Below are 24,932 nucleotides of genomic sequence, written 5' to 3'. Positions count from 1 at the left end.
AACTTATTGTGACTGCAATTAAAATTATAATTATTATAATTAATCATAATTTAACTGTTTACTACTTAGTGCTTCAGTTTACTGATTCATTTTGATCGATTTTCTTTCTTTCTTTTTTTTTTTTTTTTTTAAGAGGGTTCTCTTTAAATCGTCGGCCACGTCGCTCGTGACGTCACAACCCAGAAACACAACGATGGCGGATGCCAATGCGGCAGTGGTGCTGGTGACGGTGTCGCTGGTCTTGCTGGGTCTCGTGGCCGGTCTGAGCTGGTCGTGGGCGCTGCTGCCGGTCGGCGTGGTCGTGTTCATTTTCGTCGTGGCGCGCGGCCTGAAGTCCCGCGACGAATTCGCGCACCTGAACGTGTGCGTGCTCGTGCTCGGGGACGTGGGTCGCAGCCCGCGCATGCAGTATCACGCGCTGTCGCTGAGCAAACACGGCTACAACGTCACCTTCATCGGCTTTCTGGGTAAAGAAAAGAAAAGAGAGAAAAGAAAGAAAGAAAGCTACCTTCATTGATTGATTCAATTTGTTTGAACATGTCGTGCAGATTAAACACTATGACATTCCGTTCTTCCTGATTGGTGGTACATTAAAGGGGCGGTCTGTATTTTTGTGTGTGTGTTTTAAACATCTTTAATACAAATATCTTTTGTACCTTTAATACAAATATCCCTATATTGACACGTGACTACCGACTTGTCCGACCTTCTAGTTGACAAGTCGGAAGTCAGCTGGAGTTATTGGGAATGATCACATATAGTGTAGTTATTAAAGGTGTATAAAACACACACACACACAAATACAGACCGCCCCTTTAATGTACCAACAGTCAAGGAAGGACGGTGTAGTTGTGCTGTGTTCTGCAACTGATTGGCCCTTGAGCAAGGCCCTTAACTCTCTGCTGTAATCCTCTGCATATCACAGGCTATGGACAAGTTTTTTCTTTTACTGTATATTGCAGAATTAAAGTCCAGGGGGCGGAGCTTGTCCTAACCGAAAGCTTAACCCTACACATTTATCTCCACTGTAACTCCGCCCCTTAATGTGGTCATGCGGTATTGGTTATGAGCTGAGACAATTTGTGATATCCGCCCCGGAAATAAGCTCCGCCCCCAACAGTGTTTGCTATGATTTAACAGGTGCTATGATTTTTCTGTACCTGCAGGTAACAAACCTCATCAAGATGTTCTCGAGGACGACCGGATCGATATCCTGCCTATTTTGGAGCACAAAGGCCTCCCTGGTAACCTACACTGTTAGGAATTAAATCTCACTTCAACTGTTTTATATAAAAGAAAAAGAAAATATCAGAATTTTTAAAAACGATTATTTTGCTTTTAGTTGGCCCAAAGATCCTCAGGTATATCACCAAGGTGATCTCGCAGTCCTTGCAGCTCCTTTACGTTTTAATGAAGCTGGACGATCAGGCGTTTATTCTTCTACAGGTATGCAGATCCCATGACATAGTAACATTGGCACGTTCGGTAAATACGCTCTATGGATGGACAAAAGATTTTGGGACGATTGATCGTAAGATCGGCATGTGCTTTTTGAACATCGTTCTATTTCTCAATGCTGTTGTAATCAGCTCCGCCCTTCTGAGAAGATGTTCCACTAGATTTTGTGGAGATGTGTGTGAGATTCATTGCAGTCAGTGTTCACATTCATCCTAAAGGTGTTTGAGATCTATAGATCAGAATGGCACCAAAAGTCTCAAAACCTTTTTACCACCTCAGACATACCAAGGGTTCGGGATTAGTGTGCACTGTACTCTTCATGACACTTCATGTTTGCGTCTTGTGACCCAGAATCCTCCGGGTCTGCCGAGCATCGCCGTGACGTGGCTGGCGAGTCGACTGATAGGAGCTCAGTTCGTGATCGACTGGCACAATTACGGTTACTCCGTCATGGCGCTCAGTCACGGCGAGAACCATCCCATCGTCAGGGTGGCCAAGTGGTACTGAAACCCCCTTACAATCTTTGCAGTATCAACCGTTATATGATTATTAAATAAATTTTTTTTGTAAGTAATAGTTTAACCGATTTCTGGGCAGGTACGAGAAACTTTTCGGCCGTTTCGCCGATCACCATCTTTGCGTCACTGATGCTATGAGACGCGACCTTCAAAAGAATTGGAACATCCGGTAAGAGCGCAACATCATAAAACTTTTGCTTTGTGCACTTCACATATCACTTAAGAATAAATCTAAATTGGAAATGCTCCACCCCATTTTTGGTCTGTATTTGCATACAGAAACGTGATTGGCTGTTGCGTTTAATGATGCGATAATACATAATAACCTGCGTTAATCATTTTTTAACAGTTCACATATTACATTCTTGGAAGTACCGTTGAATCAATGAGGGCAATCCTAACTTTCTTTTCCATTTCCAGTGCGTCCACTTTGTACGACAAGCCGCCTTCGATATTCCGAGAGACGCCTTTAAATCTCCGCCATGAGCTCTTCATCCGCATGGCCAGCGCTTACCCACAATTCAGAGCATGGTGAGTTGTGTGCTTGTTTTATACGTATAGACAAGCCTAAACAAATGCTACAGTCCTCCGTCTGGCAGCTTAGAAGTATAAAAGATGTCACTTTGGCTGATTTGAAAACACTGAAGTATTATTTTTCGTAAAAGAAGTAACCATTTCGGAGGAAAACACCTCATGCTTGTATTTATAAATGTTCAAGCAGAACAACAGCTCCTCAGGGTAGGTGTGTTTTACCGTCAGTGTTTTTTGTTTTGTTTTTTTGGGGTAGTTCTGAAAACACGGAGAACACGGAGCTGACCGCGTTCACGCAACTCAACACTAAAACCGGGGAGGTGACATTCGCTGAGGGACGACCCGCTCTTCTGATCAGCAGCACCAGCTGGACCGGTCAGATTTCTATATACGTTCTGCATTTCCTTCAACTCTATTGTACTACACCGTATGGCCAAAAATTGGCACACAAATGTATAGAATGTTTATTTTACCTTTACTTGAACTAGAAAACCCAAACTGTTCATAATGCATCATAATGCCCTTGTGCATTAAGCCAGCTCCATGAAGATCTACATTTACACAGGTTCGAGTGGAAGATCTTGAGCTCAACCCTATTATACATGAATGAATGTAAACGCTGACTGCACTCCTGGTCTCCTCACCTCACCTACATCAGTACCTGACTTTAATAACCCCCTTGTGGCTGAATGAATCTCCGTAAAATCTAGTGGAACATCTTCCTAGTAGAGTGGAGGTTATTATAACAGCAAATGGAGACAAAATGTAGAATCGGATGTACGAAAAGAATGCACTCGCCAATCTTACGCTCAGGTGTCCACAAACTTTTGCCCATATAGTGTGTGTGTGTGTGTGTGTGTGTGTGTGTGTGTATTTCAATAACAGTTTGATTCTCTTCCACAGAGGATGAAGATTTCTCGGTTCTTTTAAAGGCACTTGAAGGTCAGGACGGATCCGTTTAAACTTTCTTTCCCGCATCGTCGTCACGCATTCTCTAAGACTTGTCCTCTTTCGACAGATTATGAAAGTTTCGTAGAAGCAGGGAAACATCTCCCGTCACTCGTCTGCGCCATCACTGGTTCGTAAAGAAGACACGGATACGTTTTTTTCTTTTTCCTGTATGTAGTTTGTTCATTTTTGTTCCCGTCACTCCAGGTAAAGGTCCTCAGAAAGAATATTATGAGAAGATCATCAACGCCAAAGAGTTTCAGCACGTTAAGATCTGCACTCCTTGGATGGAAGCGGAGGATTATCCCCTTCTGCTGGGTGAGAGCGCAACCCTTAGGCATCATACCGTTACGACCTCATTGCCATTGTGTATGTCGTGCGAGAATATTTATAAAAAGAAATATTCAGATTAGTGTAGACGGAGCACAAAGCGTCCTGAATCCGCATCCTCAAGTACAATCTGGCACAAGCGGTTCTTGAACCTTTTCTCGCCGTTCCCAAAAGTATTGGGACATTGGGTTTATTGCGCCCCACCTGTCATGTCTTTATTCCCCAAGGTTTGAGAACGTCTGACCTAGAGTAGATAGATAAAAAATACAAGTTTTTTGGTCTTCCCTCCACACTGAGGCACTGTGAGCAGCTTTGTGAAAACACCGCTTTGTTTGTGGCGGCGAGAAAAATGAAGATATTCAAAAACAAGGATTTTCTAGGTCATGTGACACGTTTTGCTCAGCATCAATTCCAACATTTTGACTGTATTTAAAAAAACGTGTATTAACACGAAGGACAGGAAAAAAAAAACACGCCAGAAACAAAGCAGTTTGTTACCCATGCACTGTATAGGGATGATTCAGTGCCCAGGGCGTGTGTTGTCAGAATGTAATTAACGTCACGCTTCGGGTTAAACAGGTTCGGCCGATCTCGGCGTCTGCTTGCACAAGTCCTCGAGTGGTCTTGACCTTCCCATGAAGGTGGTTGACATGTTCGGGTGTTGTCTTCCTGTCTGCGCCATACACTACCAGTGGTGAGTTGTTGAGATTTTTTTAATTCCTTCGCCCTTAGTAGTTAAGGGTAAAGTAAAATCTCAATTGATTGTTGTGTGTGCAGTCTGGATGAGCTGGTGAAACACGAGGAGAACGGCCTGATCTTCAGAGACTCGGCTGAACTCTCAGAGCAGCTGAAGGTAAAAAAAAAAAAAAAAACTCCTTAAATAAAAATGTTTCCGGAATATACGCCGTTTTTTTTTTTATATACGCCGTGTTTGTCTCGCGTCTGTCCAGCTGCTGTTCTCGGACTTCCCTAACGTCCAGGGGAAGCTGAACGTCTTCCGGAGAAACCTCAGAGAGAGCGGGGAGCAGCGCTGGGACGAAAACTGGGACCAACACATCCTGCCGCTGTTTAAGGAACACTGTGACTGAGCAGTAACCGGACGAACGATGATAATCTTTAATAATAATAATAATAATACTAATGATAACAATAACAAGCCGAGGAGGTCGTAGGAATTCGTACAGGGTAAACATCCATTGTTTGTTTGTTTTTTTGTTTGTTTTTTCCCCACCCCATTCCAGTCATTCCAGCAATTCCATTGGACAAAACTTGAACATGAAGCAAAAAGCACACTTTGTGTACATACGATGTAAATAAGCACTTTATTACATTTTGAACTCTGTGAGCACGTTGATGATTTCTAAAGAAGAGACTCGGTCGTACGGGAACACTTGCGTGGTGGGATTTGGGGCGGGGACGTGTTTTAATCCAGCCTTTTCTGAAGAGACAAAACAAAGACATCACTGTTAGCGTTACTGATATTAGCTTGAGACATATTGTTGTTACATTGTCATGATCCGGATGAAATGCTGACATTAAACTCACCCAGTTCGTCCTTGAAGCGGGCGTAGGTTTCTGGGTTGCGTATCGTCGAGGCGATGTAAACCTCCGGAGGGTCTTCGCAAACGTGGAAAAGTCTCGCAAGCAGTCTCACCAGAGAGCCGACCACCTCGGGATCGTACACCACGTCTGACAAGAAATACAATCTCTCACAAACCCGTTTTGGGAGGTGTTCCTGAAGAAAGAAGGGCTGCGCCCGTACCTGTTGCGACGACGGCCTCCGCTCCGATCCTCCTCAGCTCTTCGTCTTGTGCGTGTTCCCAGTTTAGTTCCTGCACGCACACCGACACGTCCGTGTCGTCGTCCTGGTTTAAACCGTTCCTCTGGAGGTTCTTGTGAAGTCTCTGAAGCACCCCCTGGTGGCAGTCGGTGAAAATGTATTTTTTGGGTTTGCAGGCGCGACACAGCGATACGCCGGCGAGTCCTGCGCCGCTGCCCAGCTCCAGCACCGTCCTGTCACAGAGAGGCATGTCAACCATTCCATCACGGTGTGATTAGCACGCTTTATGATTATTTTTTTTACATCTGAGCTATGATTCATTTTGGAAAAGTGTGCAGTTTGCTTTGAGCGATTTGTCATTCTGGATTTGTATGAGGGGGCAAAAGAACACTAGTATGAAAATACACAATGTCCTATTCTTTCTTCTAAAATATAAAATTAACAGTTTGTACAAGGAAGGAAGGGATGTAAATGATAGATAGACAGATCAAAAATGAAATTCATGAGAGTTTAAAGGAAGAATGAAAAGAATGCATGTTGGCATTATGCATGCTGGCATAAAGGAAAGAGGAAGTGAAAGAAGACTAAACAGGTGAGCAGGTATGTAGAAAGGATGAGAGGAAAGTAAAGGTGAGAAAATGGACTGAATGAGGTACAGATGAATGTGTAGATTTCTTAGTTTCATGGAGGAAAAAAAAGATGGATGTATAGAAGATACAAAAGAACAGATTAATCAATTGGAGGGAAAATAATAGACAGTGCAGGTTTGAAAAATGTGAAAGTAGATACGGGTGCAAAAAAGAAAGAAAAACAAAAAGAATGAATGGATCGAGAAAGAAAAGTAAGAATGGAGATGGTGGAAAGAAAAAAGAAAGAGTACTGGAAAGAAGAAGTTAGAGACTGCTTGAATTTAAGGGGTTAAAAGAAAGCGAGGGAGAGAACGATTTACCTCCCAGCAAAGACATGAGTGTTTTCCAGCGCCCACTCCGTCAGGTAAAGAGCTGCCTCCCATGTGACGAGCCCCGTGGTGCCATCAGAGATCATCGCTACATTCTCTTCCAGACTCACCGCCTCTCCTGTAGGCTGAACAATTAGGATTAGGATTAGGACCTGAAATAACCTGAAACTCAGGGGTTGTGATGTCGTAAGTGTGAAATTTAAATATTGTTAACACACGCAGTGTTAAATGTCCATGTAGGCTTCGTTTATAGAGAAGATTCCTGTAAAAAACGAGCTTTTTCATTCTCATGATTTAATTATTGAAACTATAGTTAAAGTCGGCGCGTATACACGTGTCGGGGATCCGATTATTGAAAACGTGACTCCGATCAAAGGAACGAAATGAACTAAATGACTCAAAAAAAGATTTGTTCATTCTGAGTTTCAAAGAACCGAGTCACTGAAATGATCTGATCTTCCCATCGCTACTTCACATCTGGATTCATTGTTACTTCTCTGTTGCATTGTGTTCCAATGTAATTCATTATTTGCAGCGGTGTTACACTGAAATGCAGCCCTAGGGTTTCTAACTTACGATTGGGTGGGCAGCCTAATGTAGATGGATGGATGGACAGAACAATAGTTAGACAAACATCATTTTTTTTTATAACTGATAGAAAATAAAAGTTTTCGGTTGCTGTTGGTTATAAAGTAATACAGTAACGGAATTTTTTTTTATTTTAAATAATGTCCAAAAAAAAAAACATTTTATATAAAGTCCTAAAACTCTGGTTAAGAAATGAATTGAGAAAATAGGAAAAAAAATGATACAACTTTTTTTTTTTTTTTTACATGGGAAAACCTTTTATATAATGTACTGATTTTGTATAGACGTGTGAAAATAGGCTTTAGGATTAAATTTTATTAGAGAACTAATCTGATCCAATAAAAACAATAGGTTAAAGTTAAAATACAGTAAAAGGTTTTAAGTTCAATACCACTGCTTATTTTTAGTTTATTAGTTAATTAGATTTTTTATTTTTATTTTACAAAAAATTTTGTTTATATTAGTTAACCGGCAAACTGGATTAGGTGTTGGGCCTCTACCACCCCTTGCCCACATGTTATTTGTACCAGCCCACCCTAATATAATTGGCTGTAACTCCCCCTTATTCATTCCCATATTTACTTACCAGGAAATATGTTTTGTAGCACACCGCGTCCTCTCTAGCGCTCATCACTTCGGCTAAAGCGTCATACAGCTCGTCCAGAGGCTCTGACCCAGTTAACTCATGCTACAAAATAAAATAAAATCATAACTTGTTTATACGTTTATTCTAATAAGCCTGTTATTGTATAATAGAAGGCAGATATGGTTTACCTTTTTGATGAGTTCAGTCAGGAAAAGCCGCCTGTATTTTACTGACGGTGGGTTTTTATGACATAATAAATTAAGACATGTCTAAAAACAAACAAACAGAATAAAATGAAGTGATTTTTCAAAGTCAAATTCGCCGCTCAAATGTGGATAAATGAGAGCAGGACAACAAATATTCATCTGTCAAAGATTACCTTTTTCAGAATGTCCAAAATCACTCCTGAATGTGAGTTCTGGATTTCAGTTTCTAAAGACTGCAACGTAATATTCAAATATATTCAAATTAGTTTAGTGATGTAAGAAGTGAAATTAAACTTCATTGGCATCTTTACCTTCCATGGAAACGTGTGTAAACGACACATGGCAAAAAAGGACACTTGGAAACGACACGAGACATCTTGAACCTCCTTAAAGCTCATGATTGTTTTTTTTTTAACGCAATAAAATGTAATATTTGACTTTTTTTTTTTTTATAAATTAAATAAAAAAAACAAGCTTTTTCGCATATAAACGACAGGACACAGGGCCACGTGTTGTAGTGCTTCCTCGTTTTTAGATAACCACGCCCCCTAGGTTTGGATTGGCCAGTAGCACTTCGGAGTCTGCGCCGTGATATTAAGACGGGAAAAAAGATAGACGCCATATTGGACAGTGTTGTGCGTTGACGCCGCCATATTGGAAAGGGCACATTATGCTAGTCAACGCGACAGACAGACAGACAGACAGACCGACAGACAGACAGACAGACAGACAGACAGACAGACAGATAGATAGATAGATAGATAGATAGATAGATAGATAGATAGATAGATAGATAGATAGATAGATAGATAGATAGATAGATAGATGGATGGATGGATGGATGTTTGTGTCCTAATAAATTTGAGTAATGTATATCAATTTCAATACAATTTTGCAACTAAAACTACTGTTTTTAATGGCAAATGTAAATTAATTTTAAATACATTTTCCTTTTGCACATATGGACAATTTACATTTTTAATACAGAAATGTTTTGCTTTTTTTTTTTTTTTTAATTGCATTGCCATTTTGCATATTACATTTTTTCAAATTAATTTTGCCACCTCTATTCTTCCATCAACCCAGAACAGTGTAGAATTGCCCCCAGTTCATACTGTCGTTCTCATATATACACTTTTAAAGCGTTGAAATTAAATCTATTGATGTTGATTTGCAATTGTTGGATCGTAAATGTGTGGTGTGAGAGTGGAATATTGCGTATTTGAAAGCAGACTTGATTCAGAAAGGATGAAGCTCAGTAAGTAGCCTTACACAGACACGGACGTGTTTTTACTAGGGGTGGAACGGTACACAAAATTTAGGGTTCGGTACGTACCTCGGTTTTGAGTCACGGTTTAGTTGAATTTCGGTACGGTGAAGGGAGAAGGAATGCAAAAAAATGCAATTTTTTTTTTTATTAACGCAGTTTATTTGTGAACATCGATAGTTTATATTTTTAAATACAATCTAAAATAAAATGCTTGCTTGGTTAAATACGTATATAAAAAATAAAATAGAATAAATTAAATGAATGCAATACACTTTTTATTATATTGATTAAATTGAGTCATCGATTAAATAGACACGAATAAAATAGATAAAATAAAATTAAATAAATGTAAAAAAAAAAATAATTTGTTAGACCCCACTTGGGAAATACGGATGTGTATGTAAGGATGTGTGTGTATGTAAGGGTGTGTAAGTGTATGTGTGTTTTACAATTATTTTTTATTTTCTACAGATGATCTACTTAACTGTTCTACTCATTTCAGCATTATTATTCTTCATTCCTTCACCATTCACTCCCTCGATATGTGGAATTGGCACGATTTTCTCCTTGATAATAATAATAATGATAAAAAAATAACAATGCGTTCACAGTGCAAAGGAAAAAAGGATTGCATTTGGTTCTGTATGTATACCTGTCCCGTTACACCCCTAATATCCAATGTAATCAGTACAACTCTTGTAAATAAAAACAATTACACACATCAGTCATTTGTGAATAATTCTGTTGTTTAATGTTTAATCAGAGCCTCATGCTATTTTGATGACCTGAGATTTGATCCCAAACCAAATATAACCGTAGTAAACAGTTACACTTGGTCATGTGTCATACTGAGGTTGGACACTAATATAGTGCATACACATGTTTCGTATCAAACTTTATAAAAAAAAAAAAAAAGGGACATTGTGAAGTTTGATGATACACTGCATGGATACAAATTTGTGTAAAACAATTTATTAATGATTTATAAATAATCGTCACTTTTTCTGCTTCAGCTTTCGGCCAGAAAGGTTCCCATCTGGCAGCGCTGGTGCTTTTTTCGCCTTGTAGGCTGGAGATTTGGGGATTCGAGGCCCCTTGACGTTGACTATGTGTGGGAGGAGCGGCGGGTCTCGTAAGCAAAGACCTGCCTCCTCGGGGGCGTGGCCTCTCAGCAGGAGGCGCTCCGACTCCACGCCGGTTACAGCGATCCAACCTGAGGTAGAGATTTTGAAACGTACATCACCGCTAGTGGACGCGTCCCAAACCACACACATCATCACACACGCGTCATGTTGGGATGTTTACGCGTTGCAATGAATTGTGGGAATTGTGATCATTTTTCTGCATAGCGTGTTACCTGCAGAGGATAGTTTGATGTCGGCCACCGCTGTGTCCAGTCCTCGGCCCTCGAGCTCAAAGTCTTGAGAGGCGAAAGCTGGAAACGCTTTCATTCGTTCCTCTCCGCCTGATGGAACCTAAACAGGAAACAGCAAAAACTAAATGTAAATGATAACAAGAAATAACTTGTGTAGAAGATTTAAAAAGTGATGCATAAATGGATGGAGAAGTGTGAAGTGTCATGTACTTGAAGTGTAATAACTTACGGCGAGAAGAGATTTTCCGGCGTGTTTCTGGTACGTGAAGTCGGCTTTGTCCAAATTAGTGATGTGGACAGGGATTTGAGACGAGGCCACTACAGTAAACCAGCATGGCTGATTTCCCTGAAGAACACAGTATGGAGATTATAAGGACACATAATAGTCTCTTTATATCTATAAAAATCAGGAGTGTAACGGTACCCAACATTCCCGGTCATTTCGGGAAAGTTATGGGGAAGAAATTCCCAGTTTTTTATTATCATTATTAACATTTATGAACATCAACAGTTTGCATTTTTAAAAACAATTTTAAATAAAATGCATGCTTAGTTAAATGCTATCTAAAATAATATTTTAGATAAAAATAAAATCTAATAAATCAAATTTATGCAATACATGTTTATTAGATTGAGTAATCGATTCAATCGAAACAATTAAATTTATTAAATTAAATTCAATAAATGGAAAGTTTTAGTTTACATTTGTTCGACCCCTTTTGGGTAAAAGTGATTTTTACATTAAATTTTGTAATTCACGTAACTGTTCTACTCATTTCAGCCTCCTTTTCTTCCATCCTTCATTCGAATTGTCAGGATTTTCTCCTTTTAAAAGAAATTTTTGACGCTAACGCTAAAGTCGCTAACGCTAGTCGGTCAAACAAAATCTGTTTTACTGTTTAACTACAAATCGTATTTCCAGTGCGGAGTGCGTAGACACAAACTAATTCTAGTTTCTTTTTTTTTTTTATATTCCTGGAATTGTTGTGTTTTTAAGTTTAATAATAAAAAAGATTTAAAAAAATGCCTCTGCGCTCAAAGTGCGAACAAACTAGCGGTCCGCCACTTAATACGTTCCTGAGGGAAGCGAAATCCCTGTACTGAAATATATATATATATATATAAAATCTTACTTCCAGATAATCGATCCGTGCCAGGGCTCCGAGGAACACCACCATCCCCGGCTTGAGTACGAACGTCCTGGGTGTTATGGCGTGCGTTGGCACCACAAGCTTCACTTCCTGATCATTCAGCAGGCTAAGAATCTGTTGATTGCACAACAAAATAGGCAAAATATTCGACAAAGCATCGTTTAGCTCAAGTAACAGCACCTGGTGTTACATACGTCCCGTTCTTTCATGATGCCCGGCGTGTCGTAGAACCAATGAGCGTCTTTAATTTCGTTGTATGTAAATTCGGCCTCGGGTTCGTCCTCGGGGGTCGGTCTGTCCACGTTGTCTTCATTAAGGTCCTCTCCGAAGCTGAGGCTGTCTGGATCGAACTCCACCAGGTCGTTTCTAGAAGATTGCACCCGGAAGGTTCTCCCAACACGGCCTGAGATCAAAGCACACACAATTTTGGTTCTCCTTCAGCATTTTACATCATGGAGGCAGGATTTCAACCAACTTCAGCTCACCAATCAAGTAGCCCTGTTTACGGAAATGCTGGATTCTCCTGCGCTCCTCAGGATCGAGATCGTCCTCGGTCTGTTGTGCCGCCAGCCGCAGTCGCTCCGCGCGTCTGAACATGCGGTACGGCGTCGGGTTGATGATGGGGAACTTCAGTAGGTTCAGCGTTGTCCCTAAAAAAAAAAAAAAAAGTTTTCACATCATATAAACGCTTTTTGTTTTTAATTTATCCTGTATTTCCATGTGGTAACTATAAGCACAGACAATTTATTCATAACTAAATCACAGAATTAATTTATTACATAATTTGATTTTGGGGCATGTTTTGTGCAAACATACTTATTGCTCATATGTTCAAATGAATTTCTGTCAAATTGATGTCACAACGGTAGACAGTTACATCAGCTAGCAACGTTTCAGGTTTTATATTAGTATTAGGGGCTTTCGGTTCGGTGCACGTGTATCAAATGTATCGATCCTTTTCACGTGCAGGTGCAATCGCACAATCCGAGTTCCCTCACGAACGTATCGAGTGGCAGAACACGAGTTTGTTTAATCCCCATTTCAAACATTGAGCGCAGTGTCACAGTTTTATTTTTATTATTATTACTATTAAAAAATTGTTGAAAACGTACACGGAAAAAAGGGATTTTTTTCAGCGCAAGCACGAATTCACTTCTGTTTTTTCTGTTAAGTAGATCATATCTTTAGAAAATTGTATATTTAATGTAAAAACACACGCCCCCCCAAATGGGGTTTAAAAAAATGCAAACTATTTAATGTAATTTTTCCATTGAATTTAATTTGTGCCAATTTAATCGATGATTTAATTTGATTAATATAATAAAAGTGCACTGAATTCGTTTAATTTATCCGATTTTATTTGTATAGATTTTATTTTTAGTAAATAGTATCAAATATTGTTTTATTTATTATTTAACGAAGCGGGCATTTTATTAAAAATTGTTTAAAAAATATAAACTGTTGATGTTCACAAATGTTAATAATAATAATAAATTTTTTTTTAATAAAATTAAAAATAATAAAATTCTCTTTAACTGTACCAAAATTGGACCAAACCGTGACTTAAAAACCGAGTTTTGTGTACGTTACACCCCTTTTTTTTATCCTAAAAGGAAGCTAATTATAGATGTTTCTGACAGGAATAATTTTTTTAGATAATTATTCTTGAATTATTCTATATTTTAGTCATAGTCTTCACTGATGTCACTAAAAAGAACTTGATAGGATTAATAACATTTTTGTGATTTCATTTTCGAACGCTAATGTGATGTTTATGACAGGAATTTATACATTTTCGATCATTTTCACTGCTAGAAATGAGCCGGCTGTTTAGAACAATGAGCCATTTGAGACCTGAAAAGGGACAAGTGAAATGATTGACCTCAAATCACAGTCAGTTTCACGGTTAACCCCGAAAAACTACTTTTTTTCCCCTCCGAAAATTACAAAAGAAAATATTCCCTTTGCTCTTTAATACAACCTCAGAATCAAACGAATGATGTCGTACCAGGCCATGGTGATATTGTGGCTTTATGAATCACATCAGATGCTCTGGATTTGCAGTAATCAGACTCTAGAAGAGTGTTAAACAAGGTGGACTTGCCAGCATTGGCAGTACCAACCAAATAAACATCTCCTTTATACTTCCAGGATGCCTGGAGCTTCGTGATCAAGTTCTCAATCCCGTATCCTGTTTTGGCACTGATCAGATGAACGTCCTTGGAATCTCGTGTGGGAATTCCAGCATCAGCGCAATGCTGTGCCAGCTGCCTCCTGATCCTCTGCAGGTAATCGTGGGAGTCTCCAGGCAGCAGGTCCACTTTGTTCCCTAAAATAACGATGTGCTTGTTTTTGCCGACGAGCTGCGGCAGGTCGGGTACGATGGAATCCGGAAGATCTAGGAGATCCACGATGAGCAGCACCAGAGCTTTCTCCGATTTGATCCTCCTCACGATGTTCTTGTACTCGTCCTTCGACATGGTGACATTCAAAGCCTTGTGGTGGTGCGTAAGAAGAAAACACCGCTGACATATGGAGTTTTGGAGCTTTTCTCCTTCTAATAATTGCTTGTATTTCTCACTGGGAAGGTAACCGGGAACTTCAGGAGCAGTGCAGTGCATTAAAGCACCACAGCCTGAGCAGGAGACGTCGCTGATGGGCATCTCAGCATCCGGACTTCCGTAGACCTTCTGCTCCTGCTTCGTTTTGTCCGTCTTCTTCTTCCTGGATCGTTCCAGTGGAAATCCAGCGTCGTGGAATTCTATACAATCCTTGAGGTCCAGGTTCTGATCTCTGACTTTTTGCAAAGATCTCAGCTGCAGCTCCAGAGCTTTTTGCTGAAGTTCTGGGACGCTCTTTTTAGGTGGCTTGACCTCTTTTGCTTTCATCGAGTCTGTGATTTGAAGTTGTTCAGCATCTTCTTTGTGGTCCTTGGATTTACAGTAGTCTAGGAAGAAGAATTCTTCCTCCTTGTCAGGTTCAACATATGAGAAGGTCTCTGGTGGGGCTTTAAGCGTGTTTTCAGATTTCTTCTCAGTGCTATGAAATCGTAATGTCCACTTGTCCAGATGTCGAGAAGTCCCAACAATCTGATGTTTGTTTAATGACAGCAGGTCAAAGTAAAACGATGAGTGACATAAATGTCTCCATTCTAAGCCTCTATGCTGTTGCTCGCTTGTCATTAAAGCCCATTTTAAACGCCTTGAAGCAGGAAATCTCAGTACAGGCACTTGAAATAACCTAAACATGGCAACTCGAAATAAATTATGTGAAAATGTACAACCTTGAAAATATTCGACACACGTGAAACAGCCCGGTGTGTATTTCTTCCTGCGTCGCAGGAAAATTGCGTCACCAGAGTGGTCGTTATTTATTCATGTAAATAAAATAAGGTATTTTTCTTTAGGATAAACTTAAAAAAAATAGGGCAATAAATGAAAATATCGAGTATTTGTTTAGAATCAGGCAGGTTCAAGAAGATTATACAATGTATTAATAATTATACCGATATCAGTTCACTAAATTAGCGAAATAGGAAACTAAGGGCAGAAAGCAAATGACACATTTTTTTGTATAATTACATAATAATTACATAAGAAAAAAAACAATTACATATACAAAAGTAAAAAAGGTTCATATTTGGAACATTTATAAAAAATTAAAAATAAATAAAGTTTAATAAAACAAAAAACATTTATTCGTTCATGCAAAAGTGTTATTTGTTGAGACAAAGAATGTTACGTAGAAATAAAAAAAAAAACAAAAAAAAAAAAAACGCCGAATTCAAGTCAACTTCCGTGATAGCATGCGAAGTCCGGAAATGACGTTTAATTTACGCGCCACTCACGCAGGCGGATTTTAAGCGCCGAGACGCGGCTGCAGATTTCACTCTTCTTATTTATTTTTGTTATTAGAAAGAATTACAGCACCGAAACGCGATGTACGACCAAGATGAAGGTCTGTTTATAGCAGCATGTTGATATCAATTTGCCTTTTTGCAGCCTGCGCTTCGCCACAAAGCCTCAGACAGCGGTTATGCGTGTGCGGTGTAGTTCTGTTTCTCAGCTAACAATATATCGCTCTTATTGTTTTATTTCCTAACGGTTTTCGTCTATGGTCCGCCCCCTGCTCTCTGATTGGCTGTCCTCGAACGAAACTGTGTTTTGCGATTGGATAACGATTTCATTCACGAATCAGTGATTGCGCTGCCTTCAGGTCTAGCCAATCATCATTAGAGAGGCGGGATTTAACGGAATGCGGGTGCTAACAAGAAAATGACGCTAGCTAGTGAAATTAGCCTTAACGTTTATTGAGCTGGTTGTAACTTTTTTTTCTTATTTTTTTTTTCAGTAGACTTTGAAAACGAATTGTAGACGTTGAAGCATAGGTTACCGCAAAATAAAAAAAACACAGTATCTATTTTTGCTCTATTGGTTAGTATTTGATGCAAAAACATGGGTTAACACTAATAACTGTCCTGTTTTGATTACATGTGCACTATGTAGGGTGTGAATTAACATTGTGTGGGATTTCTAGTTTCAGTTTTGCATTTTTCTATGAGTAGTTGAGAAGAAGTCAGTGTTTCCCTTCACATCTCATGCTGTTATTTATGTTTATTCTAATTGAAGCAGATATCCAGTATGACGAGGATGATGATGAGATCACCCCTGATCTGTGGCAGGAAGCCTGCTGGATTGTTATCAGGTCTTAGCTCACTTTTTTTTCTTCTTTTACTGAGGTTGAGCCTGATCTTCTGGTGTTTTTTGGAAATCCCATGTCACCGATATTTTTTTTATTTTCCTTCATGTTTCTGATCTCCAGTTCCTACTTCGATGAGAAAGGTTTGGTGCGGCAGCAGCTGGACTCGTTCGACGAGTTCATACAGATGTCCGTGCAGAGGATTGTGGAGGACGCGCCGCCCATCGACCTGCAGGCTGAGGCCCAGCACACCTCGGGAGAGGTGGAGGAACCGGTGAGCTCTCTCTTTCTGTCTCCCTTTCGTTCTATCTCGCACGTTTTTTCTTGGATACAAACCAGTGTGTTTTCCCTCTGCAGCCTCGGTTCCTGCTGAAGTTCGAGCAGATCTACCTGTCTAAGCCGACGCACTGGGAACGAGACGGCGCTCCGTCACCCATGATGCCCAACGAAGCACGACTCCGCAACCTCACGTCAGTGTTGACCGAGATTAAAAAACACAATACAGTGGAATAGTGCGATTTTTAGGGATTATTTTGTGGCTAAACAGCAAGTTAATATGAGGGGTATTTATGTATCATTATCATGCACCTGGGGGGTGTGTGTGTGTGTGTGTGTGTGTGTGTGTGTGTGTGTGTGTATAAAGAGTTTAGAGGCCATTTTTATTTTGGGCATTTAAATTGAGTTGAAGATCGAATCATTTTAGCGACTCGGTTCTTTGATTCTTGAAACGAACAAATCTTTTGTTGAGTCATTTAGTTTATTTCGTTGCGTTGATCAGAAATAAACTGGAATGAAAAAGAAAATCGCCTCTTATATCTTCTGGTCCGTGGCGATAGTTCACCAGTCACGTGACTCCCATAATTATTGGACCAATAATAATTGATTAATAAAAAAATAAACCTGATCTATTGCGTTGTAGTGATGAACGTTTCGAGCGATTCTTTAATGTGACTCAGAAGAACGAGTCGTCTCGTAAAGTGATTCGTTCATTTTTTTGGACACGCACGAGCGAAGCATATGTACAGGAAACAGAATTGAATCGATCATCTCTCGACTCTTGTATGTAAGCAGTCCAGAGTAATGTGTGTTTGCATTTTAGGTACTCGGCTCCTCTGTATGTGGACATCACCAAGACCATCATAAAGGAGGGAGAGGAGCAGCAGCAGACGCAGCACCAGAAAACCTTCATCGGAAAAATTCCCATCATGCTGAGATCCACCTACTGCCTGCTGAGTGGCCTGACAGACCGTGACCTGTGTGAGCTGAACGAGTGTCCCCTGGACCCGGGCGGATATTTCATCATCAATGGCTCAGAGAAGGTTGGAGGGGAGTTTGCTGGTGTGGGAATCATGTAAACGCAGAGGGGTCCCCAAAATCCTTTTCTGAAAGAGCAACATCATTTTTCCTTTCTATAATGCGAGAAAAAGAAAATGACATGAGCCGGAGTGACTCCCAGTAGTACTGTGGAGATTTTACGAATAAAAATGTATTTATTTGTTGTGCTTATGCTAGATTTGATTTTGTTCTGCACCGCACAGACAAATGCATGTTCCTTTTAAAGAGATAAACCGCCTTTTAAAAGCATTATTGATGAAATTTTTGCGATTAGATATGAATATATTCATGAATAAATATTGATATAAATATAGCGCTCTCCGTGCAGCAAGCGGTCTCTTGTGGAAAAACAAGCAGCTCGTGGCGTCTGTGATTCGCCTCTAGAGGCCGCTCTCGTGACGACAGAGGACTATCGGTATGGATTTTTACTGATAGCCAGTAGGGAATAACTAAAGAAAATTTTTGTTTGAAAGGCAACATTTATCATTACATTCGTAGTTTGGGGACCCCTTAAGAAGTGTGTACATGGAAACTTTTTTTTTTTTTTTATTGAGCACGATGTGTGTGTGTGTGTGTGTGTGTGTGTGTGTGTGTGTGTGTGTGTGTGTGTGTGTGTGTGTGCGTTTCTTGCAGGTGCTGATCGCTCAGGAGAAAATGGCCACGAATACAGTGTACGTGTTCGCCAAGAAAGACTCTAAGTACGCCTACACGGCTGAGTGCAGGTCCTGTCTGGAGAACTCCTCCAGACCCACCAGCACCATCTGGGTCAGCATGATGGCCAGAGGAGGGCAGGTACAATCACACCGCGTATGTTCCACCGCCGTTCTTTCGTCGTGTCCTTCTGCTGTCGGTCTTATTCCGGTTCCTGTTTCCGAAACTAGGGCGTGAAGAAGAGCGCAATCGGTCAGAGGATCGTCTCCACCTTGCCGTACATCAGACAGGAAGTTCCCATCATCATCGTTTTCCGAGCGCTGGGCTTCGTGTCCGACCGAGACATCCTGGAACACATCATCTACGACTTCGACGATCCCGAGATGATGGAAATGGTAAATAAATAAATAAAAAATACTGATAATTTAAATAATTATTCTGTTTTCTTTGTTAATAGTTTAATCTTATCATGTGAAGGCTCATGAGTTTTAACTGTTACTATAGAAACGGTAATCTCTTGGAACAAGACTAGCGCTTCAGTACTATCGTTTATCATTAGGTGAAGCCGTCTCTGGACGAGGCGTTCGTGATCCAGGAGCAGAACGTGGCCCTGAACTTCATCGGCTCCAGAGGGGCCAAACCCGGAGTCACGAAAGAGAGGAGAATCAAATACGCCAAGGAGGTCCTACAGAAGGAGGTGCTCCCGCACGTCGGCGTGTCCGACTTCTGTGAAACCAAGAAAGCGTACTTTTTGGGGTAAGATTTCTAGAGGGAAGCAAAAAACTGACGGGAGATTTGACGTCAGTCTTATTTATGGTTTTGTATTAATTAGCGGTCGACCGGTTCATCGGTTTTGCGCCGATAGTTGATTGCTGGAGAGTTGTTCCTGCTTTTGTTACAAGAGCGACCTCTAGAGGCCAGTCATTGACTCCACGTGCTGTTTGTTTTTACACAAGAGACTTTGCGCTACACGGAGAGCGCTATAATATATTTAATATTTATAATTTATTAATTATGTCTCATTTATTCATTAATATATTTAAAACTTAGCACATTTACATGATTCAGTACTTTTTTTTTGCCATACATTTTAGTATGGAATTTTTTATTTTGTATTTTTAATCTAGTGTCCATTTTAAAAACTCTCATTGATTGTAAACATAATGCTTCTTCTCTCCCTCAGTTATATGGTGCACAGGCTCCTGTTGGCGGCTTTGGGCAGAAGAGAACTTGACGACAGGGATCATTATGGCAACAAGAGGCTGGATCTGGCCGGGCCCCTCCTGGCGTTCCTCTTCCGAGGGTGAGAACGGCGGCTCTCTGTCCGTTTTCTCATATTTTCTGTTTGTTGTTTTTATATCACGCACTATACTACTGCTCCACACCAGGATGTTCAAGAACCTGCTGAAGGAGATCAGGATCTACGCTCAGAAGTTTATAGACAGAGGGAAAGACTTCAACCTCGAGCTGGCCATCAAAACGCGCATCATCTCCGACGGCCTGAAGTATTCTCTGGCCACGGGTAACTGGGGCGACGTCAAAAAAGCCCATCAGGCTCGGGCCGGGGTGTCTCAGGTGATCTCATCATGGCTCATGTGTATGAACATCTTGTTCATGAACTTGCGTGTGATGCGCTTTTTTTTTTTTATACTAAAGAGCATCGATTGTACCACAGGTGTTAAACAGACTAACGTTCGCCTCGACGCTTTCTCACCTTCGCCGCGTGAACTCGCCCATCGGCCGAGACGGCAAACTGGCAAAGCCGAGGCAGCTCCATAACACCCTGTGGGGTATGGTGTGTCCCGCCGAGACGCCCGAGGTACCGATGAGTTCACTTCAGAAATCTGAGAGCTACTTCATTAAACATAACTTAGAGTCCCTGAACTGTGTTTTTACGTGTGTGTGTGTGAGAACAGGGCCATGCTGTAGGTCTGGTCAAGAACTTGGCCCTGATGGCATACATCTCGGTGGGTTCGCAACCGTCACCCATCCTGGAGTTTTTGGAAGAGTGGAGCATGGAGAATTTAGAGGAGATCTCACCCGCTGCTATTGCCGAGTCAGTTTTGAGTTCTCTATCTGGAGGTTTATTACGATAAGAAATGTGAGTGTGATGTGTGCTGCTTTACTTTTCATTCAGCGCTACCAAGATCTTCGTAAACGGCTGCTGGGTGGGAATCCACAAGGACCCCGAGCAGCTGATGAACACTCTGAGGAAGCTCAGAAGGCAGATGGACATCATTGTGTCTGAGGTAAAAGATAAACGGCTCGGAACTTGAAAAAGAATTGCGCAGAATAGCGACGCAGCTCACGAGCTCGCTTCCTCCGCTCAGGTGTCGATGATCCGCGATATCAGAGAGCGCGAGATCCGGATTTACACGGACGCCGGGCGGATCTGTCGTCCGCTGCTCATCGTGGAGAAACAGAAGCTGCTGCTGAAGAGGCGCCACATCGATCAACTCAAAGAGCGAGAATACAACAACTACAGGTATGCAAGTGCTGTTTGGAGGCTGCTGAAACTCATGACTGGTTCAAGACTATAGTTTTATTCTGCACGTGTGTGTGTGTGTAGCTGGCAGGACTTAGTGGCGAGTGGTGTAGTCGAGTACATCGATACTCTGGAGGAGGAGACCGTGATGTTGGCTATGACTCCAGATGATCTCCAGGAGAAGGGTGTGGCCTACTGCTCCACCTACACGCACTGCGAGATCCATCCATCCATGATCCTAGGAGTTTGTGCGTCCATCATTCCTTTCCCCGATCACAATCAGGTACGTATACACGCACAAACCTTAGAAACCGCACAGGAATGTGCTCGGGTTCAGACTAACCATAGTGTGTGTTGTGTGTGTGTATTTAGTCTCCTAGGAACACCTACCAGTCTGCTATGGGAAAGCAGGCTATGGGTGTGTACATCACCAATTTCCACGTACGTATGGACACCCTGGCTCACGTCCTGTATTACCCGCAGAAGCCTCTGGTCACTACACGCTCTATGGAGTACCTGCGCTTCAGAGAGCTGCCAGCAGGTGACGCTAATCACAGGGTTATGATTTAATACGAGGTGGTGTAAAAAACGGTTTTTAACAGGCCAACAGATGGCAGCACAAGGCTGCACGCACATTCACCGAGTTCCTCACACACGAGTCTCTCTCAAGAGGAAAAACCCATATCGGTCGATTATAATTAAAATGCCTTTCCGTTTCCAGGCATCAATTCCATTGTGGCCATTGCATCATACACGGGTTACAATCAGGAGGACTCGGTCATCATGAACCGTTCTGCCGTGGACCGAGGATTCTTCAGGTAGGTCTTTGCCTTGCGCGTTTAACGCACTATAGGTAAATCACTGCGCCACGAATCAGTTTGAATGGTACAAAATTCAAACCTCCAGCAATTGAGCTCTAAGATGGTGAACGTGTTCCGTTCGCAGGTCAGTGTTCTATCGCTCTTATAAAGAGCAGGAGTCGAAGAAGGGCTTCGATCAGGAGGAGATTTTCGAGAAACCGAAGCGTGAAGAGTGTCAGGGTGAGTCACGCGGTTAAAAATTCATATCAGTGATAAGACGCATATGAATGTTCGCTATAAGCATGTAATGTGTGCGTGCGCGTTTCAGGAATGCGTCACGCCATCTACGACAAGCTGGACGACGATGGCCTGATAGCGCCGGGCGTGCGCGTGTCCGGCGAGGACGTGATCATCGGCAAAACGGTCACTTTACCCGAAAACGACGACGAGCTCGACAGCACGAACCGACGCTACACGAAGAGGGACTGCAGCACGTTTCTGCGCACCAGCGAGACCGGCATCGTCGACCAGGTCATGGTCACGCTTAACCAGGAAGGCTACAAGTTCTGCAAGATCCGGGTGGGTGCGGCGTTTCCTGTCGACGACGCGGAAAATCGGTCGTAGTCGTGAGCCTGTGATCATGTGACTTTGGACTTGTTTTATCTGCAGGTGCGCTCGGTCCGAATCCCTCAGATCGGAGACAAGTTCGCCAGTCGACACGGACAGAAGGGAACCTGCGGGATTCAGTACAGGCAGGAGGTGAGGGGTTTTCACCTTAATATCTAATCTTTAAAAAAAGAAATTATAAAATCATTTGAAGCTTTAAAATATTGCACGTTATAAGTGTAGATTTATGGAGTCTTGTAGTAATGCATATATTGTTGCTGTTGTTTTCCCCGTGCAGGACATGCCCTTTACATGCGAAGGAATAACGCCAGACATCATCATCAACCCCCACGCTATCCCGTCCAGAATGACAGTCGGTCACTTGATCGAGTGTCTTCAGGGAAAGGTAAGGTACACACACATTCTCAAAAACCCTGAATTTGAGGTCAACCGATTTATCAGTTTTGCAAATCTATACTAGCGACAAAAAAATCCATACCGATAGTTTTTCCGGGTTGTGTTCTACAGTACGAGAGCAGCCTCTAGAGGCGAATCGCTAATGGCATGGTTTTTTAATTTTGGATGTTTTTTATTTATTTGAAGTGTTACTTTTTGTTTCAGTTTGAATGGATGTATTTTATTTTCTTCAGTATTTATTAATAGAATACATTTTTTTTGCAATTAGCACATTTTTCTGATTCAAGACTGATTTTTTTTTAAATGTATTTTTGTAATAAAGTTCAGTACAATTTTACATCCAACCTAGCCATTGGTATCGGTCGACCTCTACCCTGTGTTAGATCTGTAATAGTTTAGCTGCTGGACTGGAAATGGATCATGTACATTTTTTACTTACAGGTTTCTGCGAATAAAGGGGAGATCGGTGACGCCACGCCGTTCAACGACGCTGTGAATGTGCAGAAAGTGTCCAACCTGCTGTCTGAATACGGCTACCACCTACGAGGAAATGAGGTAAGAAGCCTAGGTCTGATCCAGTATCAGAGATGGTTTTTTTCTTTTGTTGTTGATTTCTTTTTTATTATGAAGGATTCCAGTAAATCTACAGCATGCTGTTCACTTTCTGGTCCTGTAGGTGCTGTATAACGGTTTCACGGGTCGTAAGCTGACCTCCCAGATCTTCCTGGGTCCTACTTATTATCAGCGGCTTAAGCACATGGTGGATGATAAGATCCACTCGAGGGCACGAGGTCCCGTCCAGATCCTCAACAGGCAGCCTATGGAGGGCAGATCACGGTGAGACTAGATCACACTCCTTTACAGACAGACAGAGAAAGTAGTTTATGTTTGAGATGTATATATATTTTTTTTACCCTCTGAAAATCAGCATGATTACAAATGTGATATTAATTTTATACAATTCAATAAACAAGAAGTTAATATTAATGGACTTATGTTTTTGACACAATATCGTTTGTTTTTACTTTATTTTTCCACAAAAAATAATCCAAACTAAGCCACAGCACTGTTTTGCGTCTCTGAGCAACATGATGGTGTTTCGTTACTGAACGAATCACCCGTTTAAATGATTCGGTTTAATCGCAATGATTCACTTATTAACAGTGACTTGCTGCCACCTACTGGCGGTTTTAATTTTATATTTAATGTATTTTTTTTTTTTTTTACTAATCTCGTTAATTAACGTTTGATTTTTCCGCTGCATTGCAAATTTCTGCGTTGAATACAGTCGATACTGATTTAATTTGCCTGGTAACAGCCACAAAGTCTTAATATTCTAATTGACTAAGAATTTGAATGCCCAAAAAATAAACTTATTGGAAAAAAAATGAATCTCCAGATTAATCACTGCTGTGAACTGACCAACACACAGAATATGAAGAACATTCAAAAATGTAAGGTTCAGCTGTCCATGGTAGTCCAGTACAATAACACACACTCAGCAAATTATCGTCTCAAATATCGTTATCGATAAAATAAAAAATGTATTACCGAATAAATCGATAATTGTATGTGTTCAGTGATGGAGGCTTGCGGTTCGGAGAGATGGAACGAGATTGTCAGATCGCTCACGGCGCAGCCCAGTTCCTGAGGGAGCGGCTGTTCGAGGCGTCCGATCCCTACCAGGTGCACGTGTGCAACCTGTGCGGCCTCATGGCCATCGCCAACACGCGCACGCACACGTACGAGTGCCGGGGCTGCCGCAACAAGACCCAGGTAAGAGTTCTGCCCCTTTTACACTTCCCATAGCATTCTATCGCTCAGCATTCTGTTCAGCGTCTGACCCTCGATCGTTGTGGTTTAGATCTCGCTGGTGCGTCTGCCGTACGCCTGCAAGCTTCTCTTCCAGGAGCTCATGTCTATGAGCATCGCCCCACGCATGATGACCACCTAAACCCCGCACTGCTGACTCATGGGAAACGGGACGAGCATCGACGTTTTCCTTCATCACAACCGCACACACTCGACCGACTTTCCTAAAGTATCTCTGATGGTCATTTTGGTGTCCAGTATCGTATTTTTATTTTTTTGTAAAATGTAGGAGGAAATAAAGCTTTGATTGTTTTGTGCTTTTTGTTGATTCTTCCTTCTTTCTTTTCCTTTTTTTAATGCAATCTCCTGCTGCCATAGTGTTTAGAGGTTGCTTTCTCTCACTTAGTTTTTCCTCTATTCGGTGTTTAG

General features: G+C 41.3%; 4 protein-coding genes across 5 annotated transcripts; 2 read left to right on the top strand and 2 right to left on the bottom strand.

Annotated features, from left to right (window-relative positions):
* The first annotated feature begins 156 nt into the window (after window positions 1–156).
* On the top strand, window positions 157–5,346 carry alg1 (ALG1 chitobiosyldiphosphodolichol beta-mannosyltransferase). Its single transcript, XM_083566526.1, has 13 exons — window positions 157–467; window positions 1,167–1,244; window positions 1,343–1,446; window positions 1,810–1,958; window positions 2,056–2,145; window positions 2,397–2,507; window positions 2,764–2,882; window positions 3,411–3,449; window positions 3,526–3,585; window positions 3,663–3,773; window positions 4,365–4,479; window positions 4,563–4,638; window positions 4,736–5,346. Exons 1-13 carry the CDS (start codon window positions 194–196, stop codon window positions 4,871–4,873), a joined length of 1,464 nt encoding a protein of 487 aa, XP_083422652.1. The 5' UTR covers window positions 157–193; the 3' UTR covers window positions 4,874–5,346.
* Window positions 5,089–8,486, bottom strand: eef2kmt (eukaryotic elongation factor 2 lysine methyltransferase). The gene is made up of 8 exons (XM_083566566.1): window positions 8,215–8,486; window positions 8,077–8,136; window positions 7,886–7,966; window positions 7,698–7,799; window positions 6,515–6,648; window positions 5,548–5,798; window positions 5,331–5,474; window positions 5,089–5,223 (listed from the first exon to the last, which is right to left on the bottom strand). Exons 1-8 carry the CDS (start codon window positions 8,299–8,301, stop codon window positions 5,111–5,113), a joined length of 972 nt encoding a protein of 323 aa, XP_083422692.1. The 5' UTR covers window positions 8,302–8,486; the 3' UTR covers window positions 5,089–5,110.
* A 1,415-nt stretch (window positions 8,487–9,901) lies between these two features.
* noa1 (nitric oxide associated 1) lies at window positions 9,902–15,414 on the bottom strand. Its single transcript, XM_083566493.1, has 7 exons — window positions 13,708–15,414; window positions 12,185–12,349; window positions 11,894–12,102; window positions 11,682–11,813; window positions 10,778–10,894; window positions 10,531–10,648; window positions 9,902–10,386 (listed from the first exon to the last, which is right to left on the bottom strand). The coding sequence occupies exons 1-7, from the start codon at window positions 14,945–14,947 to the stop codon at window positions 10,169–10,171; spliced, it is 2,199 nt and encodes a 732-aa protein (XP_083422619.1). The 5' UTR covers window positions 14,948–15,414; the 3' UTR covers window positions 9,902–10,168.
* Window positions 15,415–15,520: 106 nt separating this feature from the next.
* polr2b (RNA polymerase II subunit B) lies at window positions 15,521–24,820 on the top strand. Of its 2 annotated transcripts, none has more exons than XM_083566469.1 (25): window positions 15,521–15,656; window positions 16,331–16,403; window positions 16,521–16,671; window positions 16,755–16,867; window positions 17,497–17,716; window positions 18,366–18,524; window positions 18,614–18,778; window positions 18,943–19,139; window positions 19,567–19,686; window positions 19,772–19,958; window positions 20,059–20,202; window positions 20,300–20,439; window positions 20,521–20,632; window positions 20,714–20,868; window positions 20,953–21,151; window positions 21,241–21,409; window positions 21,590–21,686; window positions 21,814–21,908; window positions 21,997–22,247; window positions 22,338–22,427; window positions 22,573–22,680; window positions 23,133–23,246; window positions 23,368–23,528; window positions 24,272–24,467; window positions 24,556–24,820. In XM_083566469.1, the coding sequence occupies exons 1-25, from the start codon at window positions 15,638–15,640 to the stop codon at window positions 24,643–24,645; spliced, it is 3,525 nt and encodes a 1,174-aa protein (XP_083422595.1). In that variant the 5' UTR covers window positions 15,521–15,637; the 3' UTR covers window positions 24,646–24,820. The 2 variants fall into 2 exon arrangements, with proteins under 2 accessions (XP_083422595.1, XP_083422594.1); XM_083566468.1 differs by having other exon boundaries at window positions 15,524–15,656; window positions 16,328–16,403.
* Window positions 24,821–24,932: the final 112 nt, after the last annotated feature.

This window comes from Silurus aristotelis, assembly GCF_946808225.1.
Source record: "Silurus aristotelis genome assembly, chromosome: 17".
NCBI classification, from domain to species: domain Eukaryota; kingdom Metazoa; phylum Chordata; class Actinopteri; order Siluriformes; family Siluridae; genus Silurus; species Silurus aristotelis.
This window is presented reverse-complemented; position numbering and strand designations above follow the sequence as displayed.